The sequence below is a fragment of the Carlito syrichta genome, unplaced genomic scaffold (genome assembly GCF_000164805.1).
Source record: "Carlito syrichta isolate Samal-C Ts95f unplaced genomic scaffold, Tarsius_syrichta-2.0.1 Scaffold302862, whole genome shotgun sequence".
Taxonomy (NCBI): Eukaryota; Metazoa; Chordata; class Mammalia; order Primates; family Tarsiidae; genus Carlito; species Carlito syrichta.
In genome coordinates, this window is record NW_007246958.1 from 1,245,409 (window position 1) to 1,263,649 (window position 18,241).

Consider the following 18,241-nt stretch of genomic DNA (forward strand, 5'->3'; position numbering starts at 1 on the left):
TTCCAATTGCCACATCATTAGGTTTATTGAGGAAAACTAAAATGATCTCAACTACTGACTTATGTAAAAGTAGTATACCACCACCTCTGATAAGAAATATAACACAAAAACTGTTTTAAACACCAGAGGAAATATTACCTATGAGTTCAATGTCTTATCTTCTAAGATTTATACTCCAATTGATTAGAGGCTTATTAATTAGTCCTTGAAGGTATTTCAGTAGCAGAAAGAGCAGTTCGAGTCCCACTTCTACCAATTAGTAGCTATGTGATCCTGTGTAAAAATTTAACTTCTCTGAATAGCAGAAACCTGTTTATAATGGGGCAAATACATGGATGCCTTGGTCTAGTTGGGAAATTACATGAAATACCTATTGTGAGCTATGCCCTTGGCACTTAGAAGTATTTAGTGAGAGTTTTTTAAATGTCCATTGAGATAACATATAATATTGACCCATGGAGATGAATATTTCTGGAGTTTACATTTGTCATCATGTGGGATGGTTTAATGCTCAGTGTAGTAAATGGTCCTCCAAGGTTAAATGTTTGGGGTACAACATGTACACTGCTCACGTATTATTATAGAACCACTGGAGATGGGAGAAAAATCTTACAACTAAGCAGTCAACTATCCTATTGTTGACACAAGTAGAATATTATAGAAGATGCTGTTTACCGGGATGAAAGTTGGTCTACGGTCCAATCTAACAGAAGATAAATTTGTTAAAATCATCTTTTTGGAAGCCAAAGAGTCAAGGCCTTTTTGAGAACCTATTTTTAAATGTCAGTTCAGAGCTGATTCTGGAAAGAGTAATTGTATTATTAGACTGAAAGTATATAAACATCTATCTATTGGGATAGAGCAATAAAAATAAAAGACAATAAATTTCTTTGTCCCCCTCCCCAAGGAATTTTTAGCAATTGTTTAGACTTAAGAGCATGCAGTTTCTAATAACTAATTAGATGCCATTGCATAATAGGTAGACCATCCAGAAAAAAACCTTCCATGGTTATGGAAGATAAAATAGAAAAGAGATATGTAATATACATAATGATATGATATTTACATTTGCACACACATATGTATTTTTCCCCAGATATACTTTACCCTAAGGGGAATATGAAGGCACACATATTAGGCCGGGTGTGGTGACTCATGCCTACAATCCAGGCACTTTGGGAGGCTAAGGCAGGAGGATTGCTTGAGCTCAGGAGTTCAAGACCATCCTGGGCAACATAGCAAGAACTTGTCTTTACAAAAACATTTTAAAAATTAGCCAGGTGTGGTGGTGCACAACTGCAGACCTAGCTACTCAGTTACTCAGGAGGCTGAGGTGCAAAGATTGCGCCAAGGAAGTTAAGGGTACAGTGAGCTGTGACTGTGCAACTGTACTCTAGCCTAGGTGACAGAGTGAGATCCTGACTCAAAAAAAATAAAAATAAAATAAAATAAAGAAAGAAAGAAAAGAAAGCACGTATATTGTGAATATTTTCTAGGAAAGGTCTAACTTGGTAGACATTTTATTCTCAAATATTTTTAAGATAAACTCCATTCTAGATAGAGTGGAGAGGATATAACTTTGTATCTGCTTGAAATCCTCATTTGAAATTATCTCCCCGTGAGTTTTTAAAGTTGTATTTTGGAATCAGCTTAGATTTAGAGCTGGGAAGGGACACAGTACCTTTACATAAATCAATTTGCTCCTTTACATAATGAAATTCTAGGCCAGGCATGAGTTGGAAAGTTTATGACTTCCCTGGAAAGCTGGGCTAGTCACTGCAAAATTGCGATACCTACTAATCCTATTAAGCATAAAGCCTAAAAACAGAACATGATAATAAATGTTTCAGGTATCCTTTTCTTTCTTTTGCATAAATTCTAAGCGTTATCAGAAATGACTAAAACAGGACATTATAAATAATTGAAAGTTGTCCAACAGAATCACTAAGGATACAAATGGTACTCTGAGTTTTATGTTAAAATTTGTCTCATTAGGAGCACAATTTAAATGAAGGTGTGTGTTTTGCTTTGTTTTTTAATAAATGTGACATTCAGGTTAGAGGTGGCAACTGCTGGTGTCTCAGTTACTTTCCAACAGCTAAAAGACTCTTTAAACAGATATACAAGTCTTTAGTTGACCTTCTCACTGAAAAATGTCATTAGTTTAATATGGTCTACCTTGTCTTTCTCTAATGTGATAAGTGGCTGAGAAGTTTGCTTCTCCAACCCTCTCAGGGAGCATCTGTCATCTGTATAAAATCATTTCTTCTCTACTCTCTGAAACATGTATGCTACTTTCTTCATAAGCAAGAAAATGTTCAGTATGGCACATTTAAGAATGCTAAGTTTTACTTCTTATAAAAACCCTCAAACATCTAGGCATAGATGGAACATACCTCAAAATAGTAAGAGCCGTCTATGAGAAACCCACAGCCAGCATACTGCTAAGTGGAACCATTTTCCCTGAAAACCGGAACAAGACAAGGATACCCACTCTCACCCCTCCTTTTCAACATAGTTTTGGAAGTCCTAGCTAGAGCAATCAGACAAGAGAAGGAGATCAGGGGTATCCAAATAGGAAAAGAGGAAGTAAAGTTATCCTTCTTTGCAGATGGCATGATTCTATACCTCGAAAACCCAAGAGAATCTGTCAAAAACCTCCTTGCACTGATAAAGGGCTTTGGCAAAGTCTCAGGGTATAAAATAAATGTGCAAAAGACAGCCGCATTTCTATACACCAACAATAAACAAACAGAAATCCAAATAAAAAGCACAATCCCATTCACAATAGCTACAAAAAAATGAAATACCTTGGCATCTACCTAAGCAGAGAAATGAAAGAACTTTACAATGAAAACTGCAAAATACTGCTCAAAGAAATCAAAGATGACACAAACAAATGGAAATAGTCCACGCTCATGGATTGGAAGAATCAACATTATTAAGATGCTCATCCTACCCAAGGCAATCTACAGATATAATGCAATACCCATTAAATTACCAGCAGCATTCTTCTCAGACCTGGAAACAACAATTCAGAAATTCATATGGAAACATAAACGGCCATGAATCACCAAAACAATCCTCAGCAAAAATAAAACAAAACAAAACAAACAAACAAAAAACAAAGCAGGTGGTATCACACTCCCAGACTTTAAACTTTATTATAAAGCTACAATAATCAAAACAACATGGTATTGGTACTAGAACAGGTATATAGACCAATGGAACAGGATAGAGATTCCAGAAGCAAAACCTCAATTTCTTAACTAACTCATCTTCGATAAAGCCTCCACCACCAACCACTGGGGAGAGGAGAACCTATTCAGTAAATGGTGCTGGGAAAACTGGCTGACCACATGCAGAAGATTAAAACAAGACCTCTACCTATCACCATACACAAATATCAACTCTAAATGGATCAAAGACCTAAACATAAAACCTCAAACTATAAGAACCTTACAGAATTCAGGAGACACCCTTATGAATATTGGAACTGACAACCAATTCCTGATCAAAACCCCAAGTGCTCATGCCATAAGAGATAAGATAGACAAGTGGGACCTTATCAAACTGACAAGCTTCTGCAAAGTCAAAGAAACCAGTAAGAGAGCAGGGAGACAGCCACAGACTGGGAAAAAGTATTTGCCAACTGTATGTCTGACAAAGGCCTAACATCCAGGATCTACAAGGAACTCAAACATGCTGAAAAGAAAAAAACAAACAGCCCCATTACAAAGTGAACAAAAGATATGAATAGACACTTCATGAAAGATACTTGAAAAAATGCTCAGCCTCACTAGTCATCAAAGAAATGCAAATTAAAACTACACTGACCTACCCCCTAATTCCAGTTAGGATGGTCATCATCAATAACTCAAAAAAAACCAAATGCTGGAGAGGATGCAGCAAAAAGAGAACACTTCTACACTGTTTGTGGGAGTGTAAACTAGTACAGCTTCTATGGAAAACAGTGTGGCAATTCCTAAAAGATCTAAACATCGACCTTCCATATGACCTTGCAACCCCCCTATTGGAAATATACCCGGAGGAACTCAAATCACTCTATGAAAAAGATACCTGCACATGTATGTTTATTGCAGCACTGTTCACAATAGCAAGAACATGGAACCAACGGTGCAGTCCATCAAAAGAGGACTGGGTAAAAATAATGTGGTACATATACATGATGGAAGATTACGCAGTCATAAAGAAGGACAAAATCATGAACTTCACAGCAACCTGGATGGACTTAGAGTCTATAATACTGAGTGATCTATCACAGAAACAAACAACTGAGTACCACATGTTCTCACTCATAAGCAGACCTTGAACAATTATCATACTATTATAAGAAAAAGATTGGCAGTAGTGGGAAACTGCCGTGTATTGGGGGAAGGGATGCAGGATTGGCAGTAGTGGCAATCTGCTGAGGGAAGGAGGAGGCACACCTCATCAACAAGGGTACCTGCATAATGAACATTTGTATGCCTAACCTTGAATTGTATCCCACATCTTTAAAATAAAAAATTAAAAGTAAAAAAAGACTATTAAGTTTTAAAAAGTATTGTAAAGGGATAATTTATTTTAACTTTAAATTTTGCACAAACATTTATTTTCAAAATGACTTCAATTCTAGTCTGTGTTATTATCATACAAGCAACTTTTGTTTTGCTAGAAGGTTTGAATCTGTTATACACATGCCATGCTGCTACCTACTTTTCTCACACTCTTTCTTTTGGTTTTCATAAGCCAAAAGTGGTCTGGAGATGCACAGTAAAACACTACTTAATATTATAGTCATTGAATAGGGAAGGAGCATTTGGTTAACACCGCTTTGGTTACTGAAAGATAGTTACCATGAATACCTCTGGAGGGTTTCAATTTTTGATAATAAAATCCTATACAACTCAAAGTCTTCTAGGTTACTGAGTGGACACAAAGGTTTTTGAAGATTCTGAGAGAGCTTTAGAGTTCTGCAGAGCTGTAAGGTCATGATTGTGCCCAGATTCTTACTCCAGAACTTGCCAAAAACTTAAGAAAAGGGTATAAAGCTCAACCAACTCTCCTGACACCCCAAGTTTCTCTTCCAAAACAATTCCCAATACCCATGTATTCACCTGTATTGCGGTTTCTCCTCAAAGCAGAGCACAAAGTGTATCATACCAACTCGGCCCCATCCTTCTCCTCCTACCACTTTTACCAAACAAAACAAGTCATTTGAATTTCCATTGGTTCAGATAACAGACATTTCATTGTACTCTGTGGCCATGATGTGCTGGTCTTTCTCATAATTCACACAACAGCATGAAACAAACAGATTTTGAGTCAATCACATTTACTATTGTGTAAAAATGAAAATAAAATGCGGAAAGCAATAGAGGATTTTTCACAGCACGGATTATTAAGTGTCCAGAAGGATTAAGAGACTTGTCCAAGATCACATGGATTGGGAGAATACTGGGAAATTAACAAAAGCAGAGGAGAGAAAGTAGAACTTTTCAGTGACCTTAAAAAGGCCTTGGTCTTTCAGACGAGGAAGAATCTGGCCTACAGCAACCCTAAGATTCCAAGCATATGGAGAATGACTATGCTAAAAACGACCTTCTAGTTGTATTTCTCCCTCCTTCAAGAGAGCCACTGGGTTTAAAATGCAGCATGAGGGTGTTAGGTTAAGTACAATTTTCTGAAAAGGAGCATTCTGGAAAAATGAATTATGGCAAGAGGCAGTGACAGTCACAGTGGCTACCTAAATGAATGAATTATTGAAACATGTTAAATGGGGAGGGGGCAAGGCTAAGTAAGAACACATGAGATAAGATGGCCTCTCTACTTACTATTCCCTCTATATGGAATGATTTTCCCTCAGGTCTATACATGTCTCTCTCATTTCATTTAGATCTCTGAATGACATTGGAACAATGACATTTAATAATACCTCCCCAGAGAATCTTCCACCACAATCTACTCAAAAGTGGTCATTCCTCTCCTCAACCTTCCATCCCTCCCTCTGCTTCATTTTTCTTCACAGCCCACAACACCACCTGAAATTACAGTGTACGTTTGTTTACTCATTCACTGTCGGCCTCCCATGAGGGCAGGAATGTCTCCTGGGCTCCACGAGGGCAGGAATATCTGTCTTGTCTAATCTCTAGAGTCTAGAGCATTGCCTGGTAGGTAGTAAACGCTCCACTCATGTTTTTGAATCAATGAACACCTCTCCCAAGTCCCAAGCTCTTTGAAACTTCTTATAAGACTTGTCATGTTTCCTGTGGAAAGGAGCTTTGTGAGTCCCCTATGTCTTACATGGATGCCCACAGAGACAAGGCTGGGCCCTGGGACATAAATAAGGAGTCCCTCAGCCCAGAGAGTAGGTATCCATCGCTTCTCCTGTGCCGGAACCCACCATTGCAGAGAAAGGGGCAATCTCAGGTTTGGACACTCCCTGGAGGAGTGGGGCCACTCTGCTCCAAGCAGCTCTGCTGCTCTGATAAGGCCATCTATGGCATCAGTGGTAAAGAAGAACTTTACTGTTGACCCAGGGTCAGATGGGGGCACTGCAGATGTAGTCAACTGGTCAAAAAGTGCTAGGTGAGTCTTAATATTTCTGACAGCTCAGAGGTATTGCTTTTGAAACAGTATACACTAAGTCTTCGTTTGGGGGATAAAGGTTCAAGTGTTAAAAGGTGACCCTAGACAATTCTTGGCTCCCCTCACCTGTACCTACCTGTGCCTACAAGAGACAAGATACTGGTTTTAGAGGTTAATCTATGTCTGGGCTGTATTCAGAACAGCCATGTTAGAAGATCTGGGCATGGGGCCTGGGCACCATCAATATTTTTAAAAGCTCTCCAGGGGATACCAATGTGCGATCAGGCTTAAGAACCACTGGACTAAAGTGAAATGTAAATTTCATTACCTATCTTTGGATCTCTTTCATTTTCCCAAGCGTTTGGCTCCTTGTGGAATGGGAAAACTATTTTCATAAATATGAGAATACTGGGGAAAAAAGTCAACCCAGCACATTCACACACACACACATACACACACACACACACACACACACACACACACACACGCATATGCTGCAGTTCATTCTATTATTTTTCTACTCTTGAGGACTTCAAATTTTCAGATCTTTCTCAGCACTCTCATGCTACAAGAGAGACAGCTAAGTTCACAACACCACCCATGGAATTTCTGGAGAAAGACAAATATGGCAGAACTCTATTAGTTGTCCTCCTCTTTGTAGTACTATTGCTTTAGCAGTTTTGACAAAATTTAGGAAACTGGAATCTGAAGGGCCTGAAAGCAACTAACTGAGACTCACCATGGAGGAGGAGGCTTTCCACGTCCCTATGAAAAACGATGGATGCCTCCACTCCTTTCAAATAAACTCCTGTACTGTGAAGGGGGCCTTGTGGTTGCATTTCCTGGGTGTGGCAGCTTTTCATGGTGGCTACATGAGAATCTGGGTGGGGAGAGGGATTGTTAAACAAACAAACAAGCCTGTGATTATGAAAGCTGAATATGGGCAGGTAAGGCAGACCTTCACCTTGTGCCTCCCTTTTCTCTGACAGTAAATATTACAGGTTTTAAAGAAGGAAACCCCTGGTTCCACTGTTTGTCTGTTATTAGTGATTAATGAAGGAGAAGCTGACCTTTGGGGAAACTTTATTTGATGTCCAGAATTTTACATTTGGATCTCTCTTCACGACATTCAGTAATTGTCAGTTTTGAACAAGATACACATAGGTTTTCTTAACACAGCTCTTTGCTCATCTTAATTTGTTCGTTTCCTTCCTTTTTAATAAGCACAAGGTAGATCTTTTCTTGATAATAATGTCACTGCCTTACATTAGATGTCTGAAGTGTTTTCTAGGTGGCTGGGTTGTATGTGTGTGTGTGTGTGTGTGTGTGTGTGTGTGTGTGTGTGTGTGTGTGTGTGTGTATGTTTTGGGGACTGGGCGATTTGTGTGTCCTGGATTGTCATTATAAACTCAGCTGGAGTTAGGACAGTCCAATAAACCGGCAAAAGTAACCTATCTCCTTCAGAGAATACCTAAAAAGATGACAATGATGATGGTGGTGACAGCTAATATTTATTAAGCACCAAGTGTTAGTCAGGAATTGTGTTAATTATTCTACACGTAAAATTTTCTTTAATCCTCCTACTAAGCCAATAAGGTGGAAATTACAATTATTACCACCTTACAAATGAGAAAACCAAGGCACAGAAATATTAGGCAACTTGTCTAAAAGAAACAAATCCATCATGATTCAGAGCTATTAACAGTAAGGACATGTAGCACATCTTTCTGGTAGGAGTCTTCCTCGAGAAACTCCATACTTTATGAAAAACAGCATCAGCTGTTCACAATCCGACTCTGACTCACCTCCTTTCCCTCTAATCTCTCATAGAGAACTGACTGCAGTCAAAAGGATTGACTCACTAGACTGCAAAGTGGCATGCCCTTCCTCTTTCGGCATAACATCTACCCTTTAAGTTCAAGTACCATTTTTTCCATAAAGCCATCCCAGCCACTCAAATACAACCATCTGTGAAAACTTTGTGACCCCCTAATTCCACAAAACATTATCTGTCTTTAAGAAATCCTAGGCAAGTGGTTATTTTTATGTCTAGATCATAGATATTTGTGTCATATATGCATATTTTAAGCTCGTTCTTATAGAAGCACAATGCCTGACACATAGTAGGTCTCTAATAACTATTTTCTTACTATTGTTTCTTAAACTAAAAAAGTTTAGACAATCTCAGGACAGCTTCAAGGCAACTGTGTAAACAGAACTTTTCAGGGCAGATGGGAGCTGTGGAGTTTTACTCTCTATAAATGGAATTCTGTTCCAGTGGTTGCTGGAAGCTGTCTCTCCACCTGGTTACCCACACTGAACTTAAAGATGACTTTAAACTGGAGGGGTCAGATGAATGCTCTCGCACTTGAGTGGTTATGGAAGGAACGACCGGCAGGACTGGGGATCTCTGTATGCATGTTTCCATTCTGGATGTAACCACAGGCAGTGCCAAACCTTTATATTCTTATTTTCTGAAACTTCAGATGACAGGTGGTAGATACTTCCATGGCGCTGGCACAAGAACTGGTAAATACAGAACCACATGTTTAAAATATGCGAGAACAACAAACCAGACTATCGAATCCATTTCAGAGGATTGTCAAAAGCCGCAATCTTGAGTGACATAGCCATGTGTTATGCTAGTAACATACAAATCCCCATCTGTGAAGCACCAGAGTGTCACCTGCACACCCAAGAATAAAGAATTCAGGGTATTTTTTCACGTAAAGACCAAGGCAGAGAAGGTAAGTGATTATGCATTGTATCTCCCCTTTTATATTCTTCCCATCACACAATGAACAATTGTCCTTTTGTGTGTGTGTAAACTGTTTAAATAAGAAGCTTCTGTTAGTTCTTTTATTAAATATGAAAGAAGAAATAAATATTCCCATTTTACAAGCACAGAGTCTTTCTCATAAAATAAAATAAAATAAAATAGAAAAAGAAGAGAGAATGAGTATCATCAAAGGACAATTACCTGTTCAACGATTGCTGGAGACAATCAGTGAGGACCAGTATGTGTAATAATAAGTCTTAAGATGCAATATCTATTTATGCCTGAACTTTCTTTATGGACAACTGCTCAAGGAAAATGACTTGCTTCCTTTGCCTGACAAAGAAAATTTAGGTAGCTGCTCTCCAACTTCAATTTCCAGAGAACTGGAGGTTGAAACTGTCATCCGTAGAACAGCTTTTGTTCAATTCGAAGATCACATCACAGGATATTAAAGTGACATGTCAGGAGGGGCTATTGTCCCACTGTCAGGGTGTCCTGGATGTGTTGTGTTTATTATGTGGGCTTTCTTCATTTAATCATTGATTCAAAACCCCTCTTGACATGGACTGATAAATTCTCCTTATTGACAAAGGTACAATACGAGAATATGAAAACAGGTCTACTGGGAAAAGACTGACCGGGAGCACCTAACAGAAAAGACAAGGAAAAACACACAATGACAGTCCTTACCATATTCAAAAATAACATGCTGGTCTGTTTTCTAACTTATTTTGTATAATGTAGTCATGCACTCAGCACATGCATTTCTAGCGCAGACTGTGAACTGAGAACTATTAACCAAAGTCCTATTTCCTTACACTAAAAAGGCTCTGCCAAGCAGTTTCAGTAATGGCAACAATGAAAAATCAGACTGCAGGTGCATACCTTAACCTCCTGATGGGTAAAGACCTCGACATCCACCACACAGGCAACCAGAGTGGAAACATCACAGTCCATGCTAGGGGCTGGCATTCCCCCTCCTGAATTTTTCATCGAGAGTTAGGCAACCTCAGAGTTATGAGTGAAGGGAAGAGCCTCCAGATGGATGTTGCTGCAGCCAGGCCCAGGTGCTGTCCTGCTCTGGGGACGGCTGGAGACTTGGGCTCCAGGAGCCCGCTCCCACTGCACGTAGCCCTCCGCGTCTGAGGCAGCACAGCAGAGTAACGAACGGCCCGGCTCGCTCATGGCAATGACATCACCACAAAGACTGACACAAGCTGAAGCTATTTTTTTTTCCTCCGAGCCTTTTATCTCTAGGCAGTGCAGTGGAGCAAATTGAACATGATTATGTGCTAAATCTGAACTCAGACTAAATCAATCCAGGCAGCGTTAGCTAGGAACTGAGTCATAGCTGTTGTTGCAGCCGAGTGCTTATGTCTGCAAAAAGCAGGAGGGTGGGGGAGAATCTGACACCAGAGGTTCTGCTTTGAGGGGCTGGAGTGGTTGAGAGGTGTAACTCTGCAGATGAGCCTCCCGAGGTTAAGGTTTGACAATTTTCTGCCTTCAAGATGAGCAGGAAGTTGAGGCATTTTGCAAATTGCTTGGCTTCTGTTAATTGCTCTGTGCCACTCGGAGCAGCCACACATGTTCTGGGCATCCTAATGCATCCCGGGCATGGGCTGAATATAAATCCATTCTTAGAGTGACTAAAGAGCTGGTTGTCAGTCATTTAGGCAGAATGGTAAGAGGAGATAATTAGAGGTTTGTGGAAATTCTATTTGAATCACATAAGTGCAGACCAGTAACTCTAAAAGCACCCTTCCAAGCTCGGGATTTCAGGCTGTCTCCAAGGTCATTCAAACCAAAAGCGGTCTGCAGAAAGGAGCTAGAGCAAACGTCTCACTCGGGGACAGATGGCAGGGTCTAATGGGCAAAGTCACCAATGTGGGTCATTGTCAGATCCTCAGGGCTCTACTTTACCTGAGACTGAGTTCCTGAAGGGGAGGGCCACAGATTAATTCACTTTTATGTCTTGAGCCTTAAGCAGAGTGTCTGACATGAGAAGCCAATATTTATTTAATGAATAGATCAACCAAATAGGAATAGCCATCTTTTATAAAAGGAAAGAGCAAAGGAAAATTTTCAAATTGGTTTTTATTTTATTATTAGTTATGTCGTTCCTGCAAGGTTATCCCTAGTAGGAGTTCACTTGCATTTTTAGTGGCTGTTGGAGCATCGCGATTTATAACCGATTGGTACTTTTCTAACATATGATTGGACAAAGACTCCTAATTTTACATGCAGATGAGAAAGGTGACAATTCAGACTGAGGGTAGAGGTTTTGTGGTTGGTCCTCATTGGACTACATTAGAACCCAGTGTTCCCCTTCAACAAGGCATTTTCCATGCTAAGATAATCATTCCACAAGTGCAGATATTTAGACTGATGAAATTGTGTGTGTCTATGTGTTCATGTGGCACTTAATATACTGTCCAAGGCACTATGGAGAATATGAAGTCATATATGCATATTATTCAACTAACACCTACTAAGTGATGATTATGTACAAAGCTTTGCACCAGATACTCTGAAGGATAAAATGAGGAAAAGAGGAGGAGATAAGACAAACACTTATCACAAGGCAGTGATGATGGTACTGAGGAGGTACAGGCAGCATTCTGTGGGAGCACTCAAGAAAGAACAGCAGACGCTGCATGTTAGATATTGTGTTAGAATGGCAGGTGACTATCAAGGAGGAGGACAAGACCTCTGCTCTGATCTTAAAACATGGGTAAGACTCTGTCAGACAGAAAAGAAGTGAGAGAAGCCCTCCAGCTAGGGTGAACCATACTAGAAATGCCCAGAGGAAAGAAAGAATAAGGTATTTGGGGGCAAGACGCATTGAGGGTTAAATTTGACTTGGGCATGATGTAGATAAAACAGCAAGAACCAGACAGTGCAAAACCTGGGAAGTCCTTAGTGTCTATATGTTCAGTCATGAAATAGTAGGGAAAGTATTTGAGAAAGTGAATGGGGTCTATTTATGCATAAATATAGCTAAAATGTAAAGTATATACAAAGATGAATACCATTGGCATCTGTTCACGAGGCAAAACAAAGATGAATATTTTTTCATACGCCACATCTTAAAATTTACTTTTTAGTTTTCGCAGCAGTAGCCTGCTGGTAAATGTTTAACAATCAGCTCTCTGAAAAGAAAAAAAAAATTCTACTTCATAGCATTTGTCGACTTCTGTGGTGTAAATATTCTCATCATGGCTGATTTCAAGCAATCAATGTGAAGTCACTGAACAAAAAATTGGGAAGAGAGGCATATAATTTGTTCACACACACTATTCCAACACATCATTGTTTCATAGTCATGAAAATGTTACCAGATCAGTGACAGTTCATTCCTAGAGGGGAAGTCCACCATCTAAGTTCGGAACCCCTCAAGGAAAAACAGCAAAGTAGAAGCAATGCGTCATAATCTTTGCTCTTTTTATGTAAGGGGCTCTATGAATTAGTTCACACTTTGTGTTTAGGAAAGAGCTATAAGAGATATATATGTATTATTTTAAGAAAAAGAACCCTGTTATGATCGTGGCTAGACAACATTGGCTTATACAGGAAGCTAAGCCCTACTCAAAATTGTAAAATAGGCAGTTAAAAAAATGTTTTTTTCCTGATGCATCCTTTTTTTTCTGATTCAGTTCTGTCCTGGAGATTCCTTCCTGCTACTCAAGCATCCAGTAACTTGATGCTCTCCCCTTAAAAAATATCTTATTAAGGACACAGCTCTCAACTACTCTATGTTAGCATTAAATGACTGATGTAGTATAGTATTATCCATCCCAGAGCAAACTGTATTTTCACGGGGACAGAATCTTAAGTTGGGTAAATAGTGTTTTTAGGGTAGAATGATAGGAATCAAGAGCAAATAGTTTGGGCAAAGAAACTTTTCAGGGACTCTAAAATAAAATTATTGGGTTTTTAATAGGTTGGTTCAACAAAATGTTTATATAATACAAATCAACTGTCTATACAATACAGTCATTTCTCTATGGGTTAGAGAATCTATGGGGCTTCCCTGTTAAAACAATGTCCTGCTTCTCTAGAGTGCCTTTTTACAGCTAGGGAATGACTGGCAGCCTTGGAGGTATCTGGAGTATGGGTGCACCTTGACCAATGGCTAAATGCCCTAGACACACTGGTTTCTGGCTACTCTCCCACCTTATTGCATATCATTGTAGTCTTTAATCTCTATGCCCTAGCTCCACTGGCCCTTTTGGCATTTCCCCTACCCCCTAAAGCCCAGTTCTTTTTCACCTCAGGTCCTTTGCACTTGCTATTCTCTCTGTCTGAAAATATTCAGAACTTTTAATGGCTTGATTCTTCTTATTACCTAGATCTCAATGCAGATAACTTCGTGGAAAAGCCATCTCCAATCAGCTAAAACAAAATAATTGTGTACATGCACACATACACACAATCACTGTCCTGGCATCTTCATTTTAACTTTATTCATAGCACTTTTCACTACCTGAAACTATCCTTTTCATTTATTTTTCTATTTATCCATTGCTTGTCTCCCCAGCTAGAATTTTATCTGAATAAAAGCAGATTTTTTCCCCCTTGTTCTGTTACCTGTTATATTTCCAGCTAGAAGAATGCCTGGCTCTTACAAGGAATTGTAACAAATATCTGAGTATGAATGGATAAACAAATGAATTTTAAAAGGCAAGTAGAGGGACTCAAACTAATAGAGGTGTCTCCTGAGCTAGGTGGGAGTTGCAAGGAGGCCTTGCAGGGGGATACAAGGGAATGTGAGTTTGGTGATAACCCTGATCGCTGACAGCTGAGTCCTGCAGAACTCTGCTCAGGAGGGTCCTTTCCAGCTGATGTAGCCAGAAAACCTTGGGATTCATCCAAACCACTGCTCTTCCGATGACTGACCACACTGAGAAAAAGGATGCAGTATGCACAGACCCCTTGGGCAGAGGTCATTGCCCTTCCCTTAGGCCAGGCAAATCTCTAAAAGGATGGACAGCTGGGCTGGTACACTCACCTCCACCTCTTCAGGTGGGCACCTTTCAGTCCCAGAAGTCGCTGCAGCAGCAGCAGCAGCAGCCATATCTGTTTTGCTAATGAGCATAGAAGCTCCCAAGACAGCTGTAGGGTTGTCAAAGGTTTTGCTCTTTCTGTGTGTGTTTCTAAATCACTTGAGTTTGTTTTCAATATTTACTATAGAAAATTTCAAACATATTCAAAAGTAGAGAGAATACAATAGTAGCTTCTTTACCCACCATCCAGGAACAACAATAATTAACAGGGGGCCAATCTTGCTTCTTTTCTGCAGTGTTTCTCAGAGTGACCCCCAGAGCAGCAGCATCCGCATCACCTGGGAACTTACTAGAAAGGCAGGATCTAGGGCCCCACCTAAGACTGAAGTAGACACTCTGGAAGTGGAGCCAGTATCTGTAATTTTTTTTCTTTATTTCAATAGCTTTAGGGGGTACAAGTCGTTTTTGGTTACATGGTTGCATTGCATAATATAGTGGCCAAGAAGTCTGGGCTTTAAGTGTACCCACCAACCCCACCTGTGGACATTGTACCCGGTAGGTGATTTTTTTAATACCTCCACCCTCTCCCCTCCTCCTCATTCTGAGTCTCCAATGAGACGAAATCATTCTCTATGCCTTTGCAGATCCTTAGTTTAGCTTTTGCTTATCAGCGAGAACATATGGTGTTTGATTTTCTGTTCCTGTATTAGTTCACTTAGGATGAGGGTTTCCAATTCCCATCCAAGTTGCTGCAGAAGACATTATTTCATTCTGTATTTTAACAAGAACTGCAGGTGATTCTGAGTCAAGCTCAAAGTCTGAGGCACCACTGCCCCATGTCCCTATCCTCTTCCATACTCACTTCAGATTATGTTGAAGCAGATGACTGACATCCTATCATTTCATCTATCAATATTTCAGCAGATATCTCTAAAACACAGGGGACTTCTCTCTTGAAATCATAATACCTATCATTACACACTCCCAAGAAACAAGAATAATTCCTTAGTATCACCAAATGTCCTGCCTGTGTTCACATTTCTCTGACTGTACTACGACAACCTCTTACCTCCCATTCCTTCTCCCTTCTCTGCTTGGTCCCATCCTGGTGTCCCTTCTCCTTTCCTCTTTAACAATTTGGTTATTTAAGTATTCACAATAGCAAGAGCACAGAACCAACCTTATTGCCCAGCAAAAGTGAACTGGATAAAGAAAATCTGGTACATATACATGATGGAATATTACACAGTCATAAAGAAGAACAAAATTATGACCTTCACAGCAACTTGATGCAGCTGGAGATCATCATACTAAGTGAACTATCACAGAAACAAAGAACCGAATACCACATGTTCTGACTCATAAGTAGGCCCTGAACACTAGTCACATTAGCACAAAAGTGGATTCAGCAGTTTCTGGGCACTACCAGGGGAGGGAGGGAAAAAAGAGAGTGTGGGGGGGGGCACATGACAACACAATGGGTACCTAGTTTACAACTAGGGGAAGTGAGGGTCAGCTAGAAGCCCAGACTTCTCCTGCACACAGACTACTTGTGTACCAAATCCTCACTTGTACCCCACAATTCTAATACAAGCAAACAAACAAATAAAACATAAATAAATAAATAGGGATCCAAACTACTGGGTTTTTCATGTTTCTTTTAATCTACAGAGTTCTCCTCTATCTTTTCTTTTTTCCTTCCTTGCAGCTTTTTATTTTTGGTGATGGGGCCAGAATGTTCCCCAGTCTGGATTTTTAAAAATGAACTCCACGTAGTGTCATTTCTGCTGCCCATCAGTTCTGTGTGTTATATGCAGGGACTCAGGAGATTCAGGTTTGGCAAGACTCTTTTCTTGATGGTGCTATCTCTCTTTTGTGCTCTTAAGGCCTTTCACGCTTAGTGACTAGATGCATCCATTCATTAGGAGTTGCAAAAGGGTGTTATTCCTGCTTCACTGATTCATGGAATATTTCCTTTAAGAAGAACTACATCTCATCAACCATTCAGTTGCCCTGAGCCACCTCAGTTTTTGTAACACAGGCAAAACAAACACTTGATTCTTCTCTTTTATTAGTTAGGATTTCTTTAATGACTTGCTTCCCTATTATCCTCCAAAATCATTGAGGGTTTTTTTTCTTCAAAAAGTACCATTATAAACTCATAGATTAAACCTTTTTGATGGGTTTCAATCCACTGCAGTTTTATTTTACTGATGCTCAATTTGTCCATCTTTGGCTAGTGGGATTTTAAGCAGTTGGCTCCCAAGTCCGTTAACAGATTCCAGTAGTCCTTGAGGGCTACCCTACCTCAAGATGTTCCAAGTTCATTGTGTTCTTTTACTGCCTTAGATAGATAAGGAGTCAGGCATTTCTCCAAGGAGCACCAGTACCATTTAGTAAGTACTTCAACATATTTTAAGATGACAAACTATATATTTAGAGGTGCTCCTTGCACTGAGCTGGGTATTATTTATAAGCCCTTTCAGTAGACAGAACTAGGAAATATACAAATATATTTTAAATATAATATATGAGTTCAGACTGATCAGTCCAACTTAAATCTAGGGTTAAGGGTTTTTGTTGAAACGTATCAGTCTTACACCTGGATCCCCTTTTTTCCCACCCAATATCTTGGTTTTTACCAAGAATATAATGACTCATTTGTCTTATCCCAAATTACATGCACAACAACCTCAGAAACACAGTATTGATGCTATCAAAAAGAATTTAAAGATCAAATCACAACTGACTCCAAAGAGATACAAAAGATTATCAGAGATGACTATGTACACTTATATGGAAACAAACTTGATAACCTAGATGAAATGGAGGACTTTCTGACATCACACAACCTCCCCATGTTAAAACAAGAAGACACTGAGACACTAAATAGACCAATAACAACCCAGGAAATTGACTCTGTCATACAAAAACTCTCTACCAAAAAAAAACCCCGGACTAGATGACTTTCCAGCAGAATTCTACAAAATGTACAAGAGGGAGCTGATACCAATCCTATTGAACATATTCCAGGCAGTTGAGAAAGAAGGAATTTTCCCCAAATCATTTTACAAAGCTAACATCACAGTGATACCCAAGGTGGGTAAAGCTTCAACAAAAAAAGGAACTACAGGCCAGTATCCTTTATGAACATAGATGCAAAAATCCTCAACAAGATTCTAGCAAATCGGATCCAAAAACACATCCCCAAAATCATCCAACATGACCAAGTAGGCTTCATCCCCAGGATGCAGGGCTGGCTCAACATTCACAAGGCCATAAATGTAATTAAATACATCAAAAGATCTAAAAATAAGAATCAGATGATTATATAACTAGATGCAGCAAAAGCTTTTGATAAAATCCAGCAACCCTTCTTGATAAAAACCCTCAAACACCTAGGTATAGAGGGAACATATCTCAAAATAGTAAGTGCCATCTACAGTAAACCTACAGCTAACATATTGCTGAATGGACAGAAACTGGAAACATTTCCTCTGAAAAGTGGACCAAGACAAGGCTTCTCACTCTCACCCCTCTTGTTCAACATTGTGTTGGAAGTCCTAACTAGGGCAAGTAGACAAGAGAAGGAAATCAGGGGTATCCAAACAGGAAAAGAGGAAGTCAAGTTATCCCTTTTTGCTGATGATATAATTATATACCTTGAAAATCCAAAAGAATCTGTCAAAAACCTGGTGCAATGATAAAAGACTTTGGAAAAGTCTCAGGGTACAAAATAAATGTGCAAAAGACAGTTGAACTCCTATATACCAACAACAAACAGGCAGAGACTCAAATAAAAAACACAATCCCATTCACAATAGCCACACACACACACACACACACACACACACACACACAAAAGAGA

General features: G+C 39.5%; 1 protein-coding gene across 3 annotated transcripts in view; it reads right to left on the reverse strand.

Moving 5' to 3' along the window:
* RCAN2 (regulator of calcineurin 2) overlaps positions 1 to 18,241 on the reverse strand; it is a 277,176-nt gene that overhangs the window by 90,194 nt on the left and 168,741 nt on the right. The window contains exon 1 of one of the 3 annotated variants that reach the window (XM_008057205.1): positions 10,256 to 10,756. The exons of the other annotated variants lie outside the window; for them this stretch is intronic. Coding sequence (XP_008055396.1) covers positions 10,256 to 10,363 — 108 coding nt within the window. The 5' untranslated portion in view covers positions 10,364 to 10,756. Of the gene's footprint in view, positions 1 to 10,255; positions 10,757 to 18,241 lie in introns of those variants that run through there. 3 annotated transcript variants of the gene reach the window in all.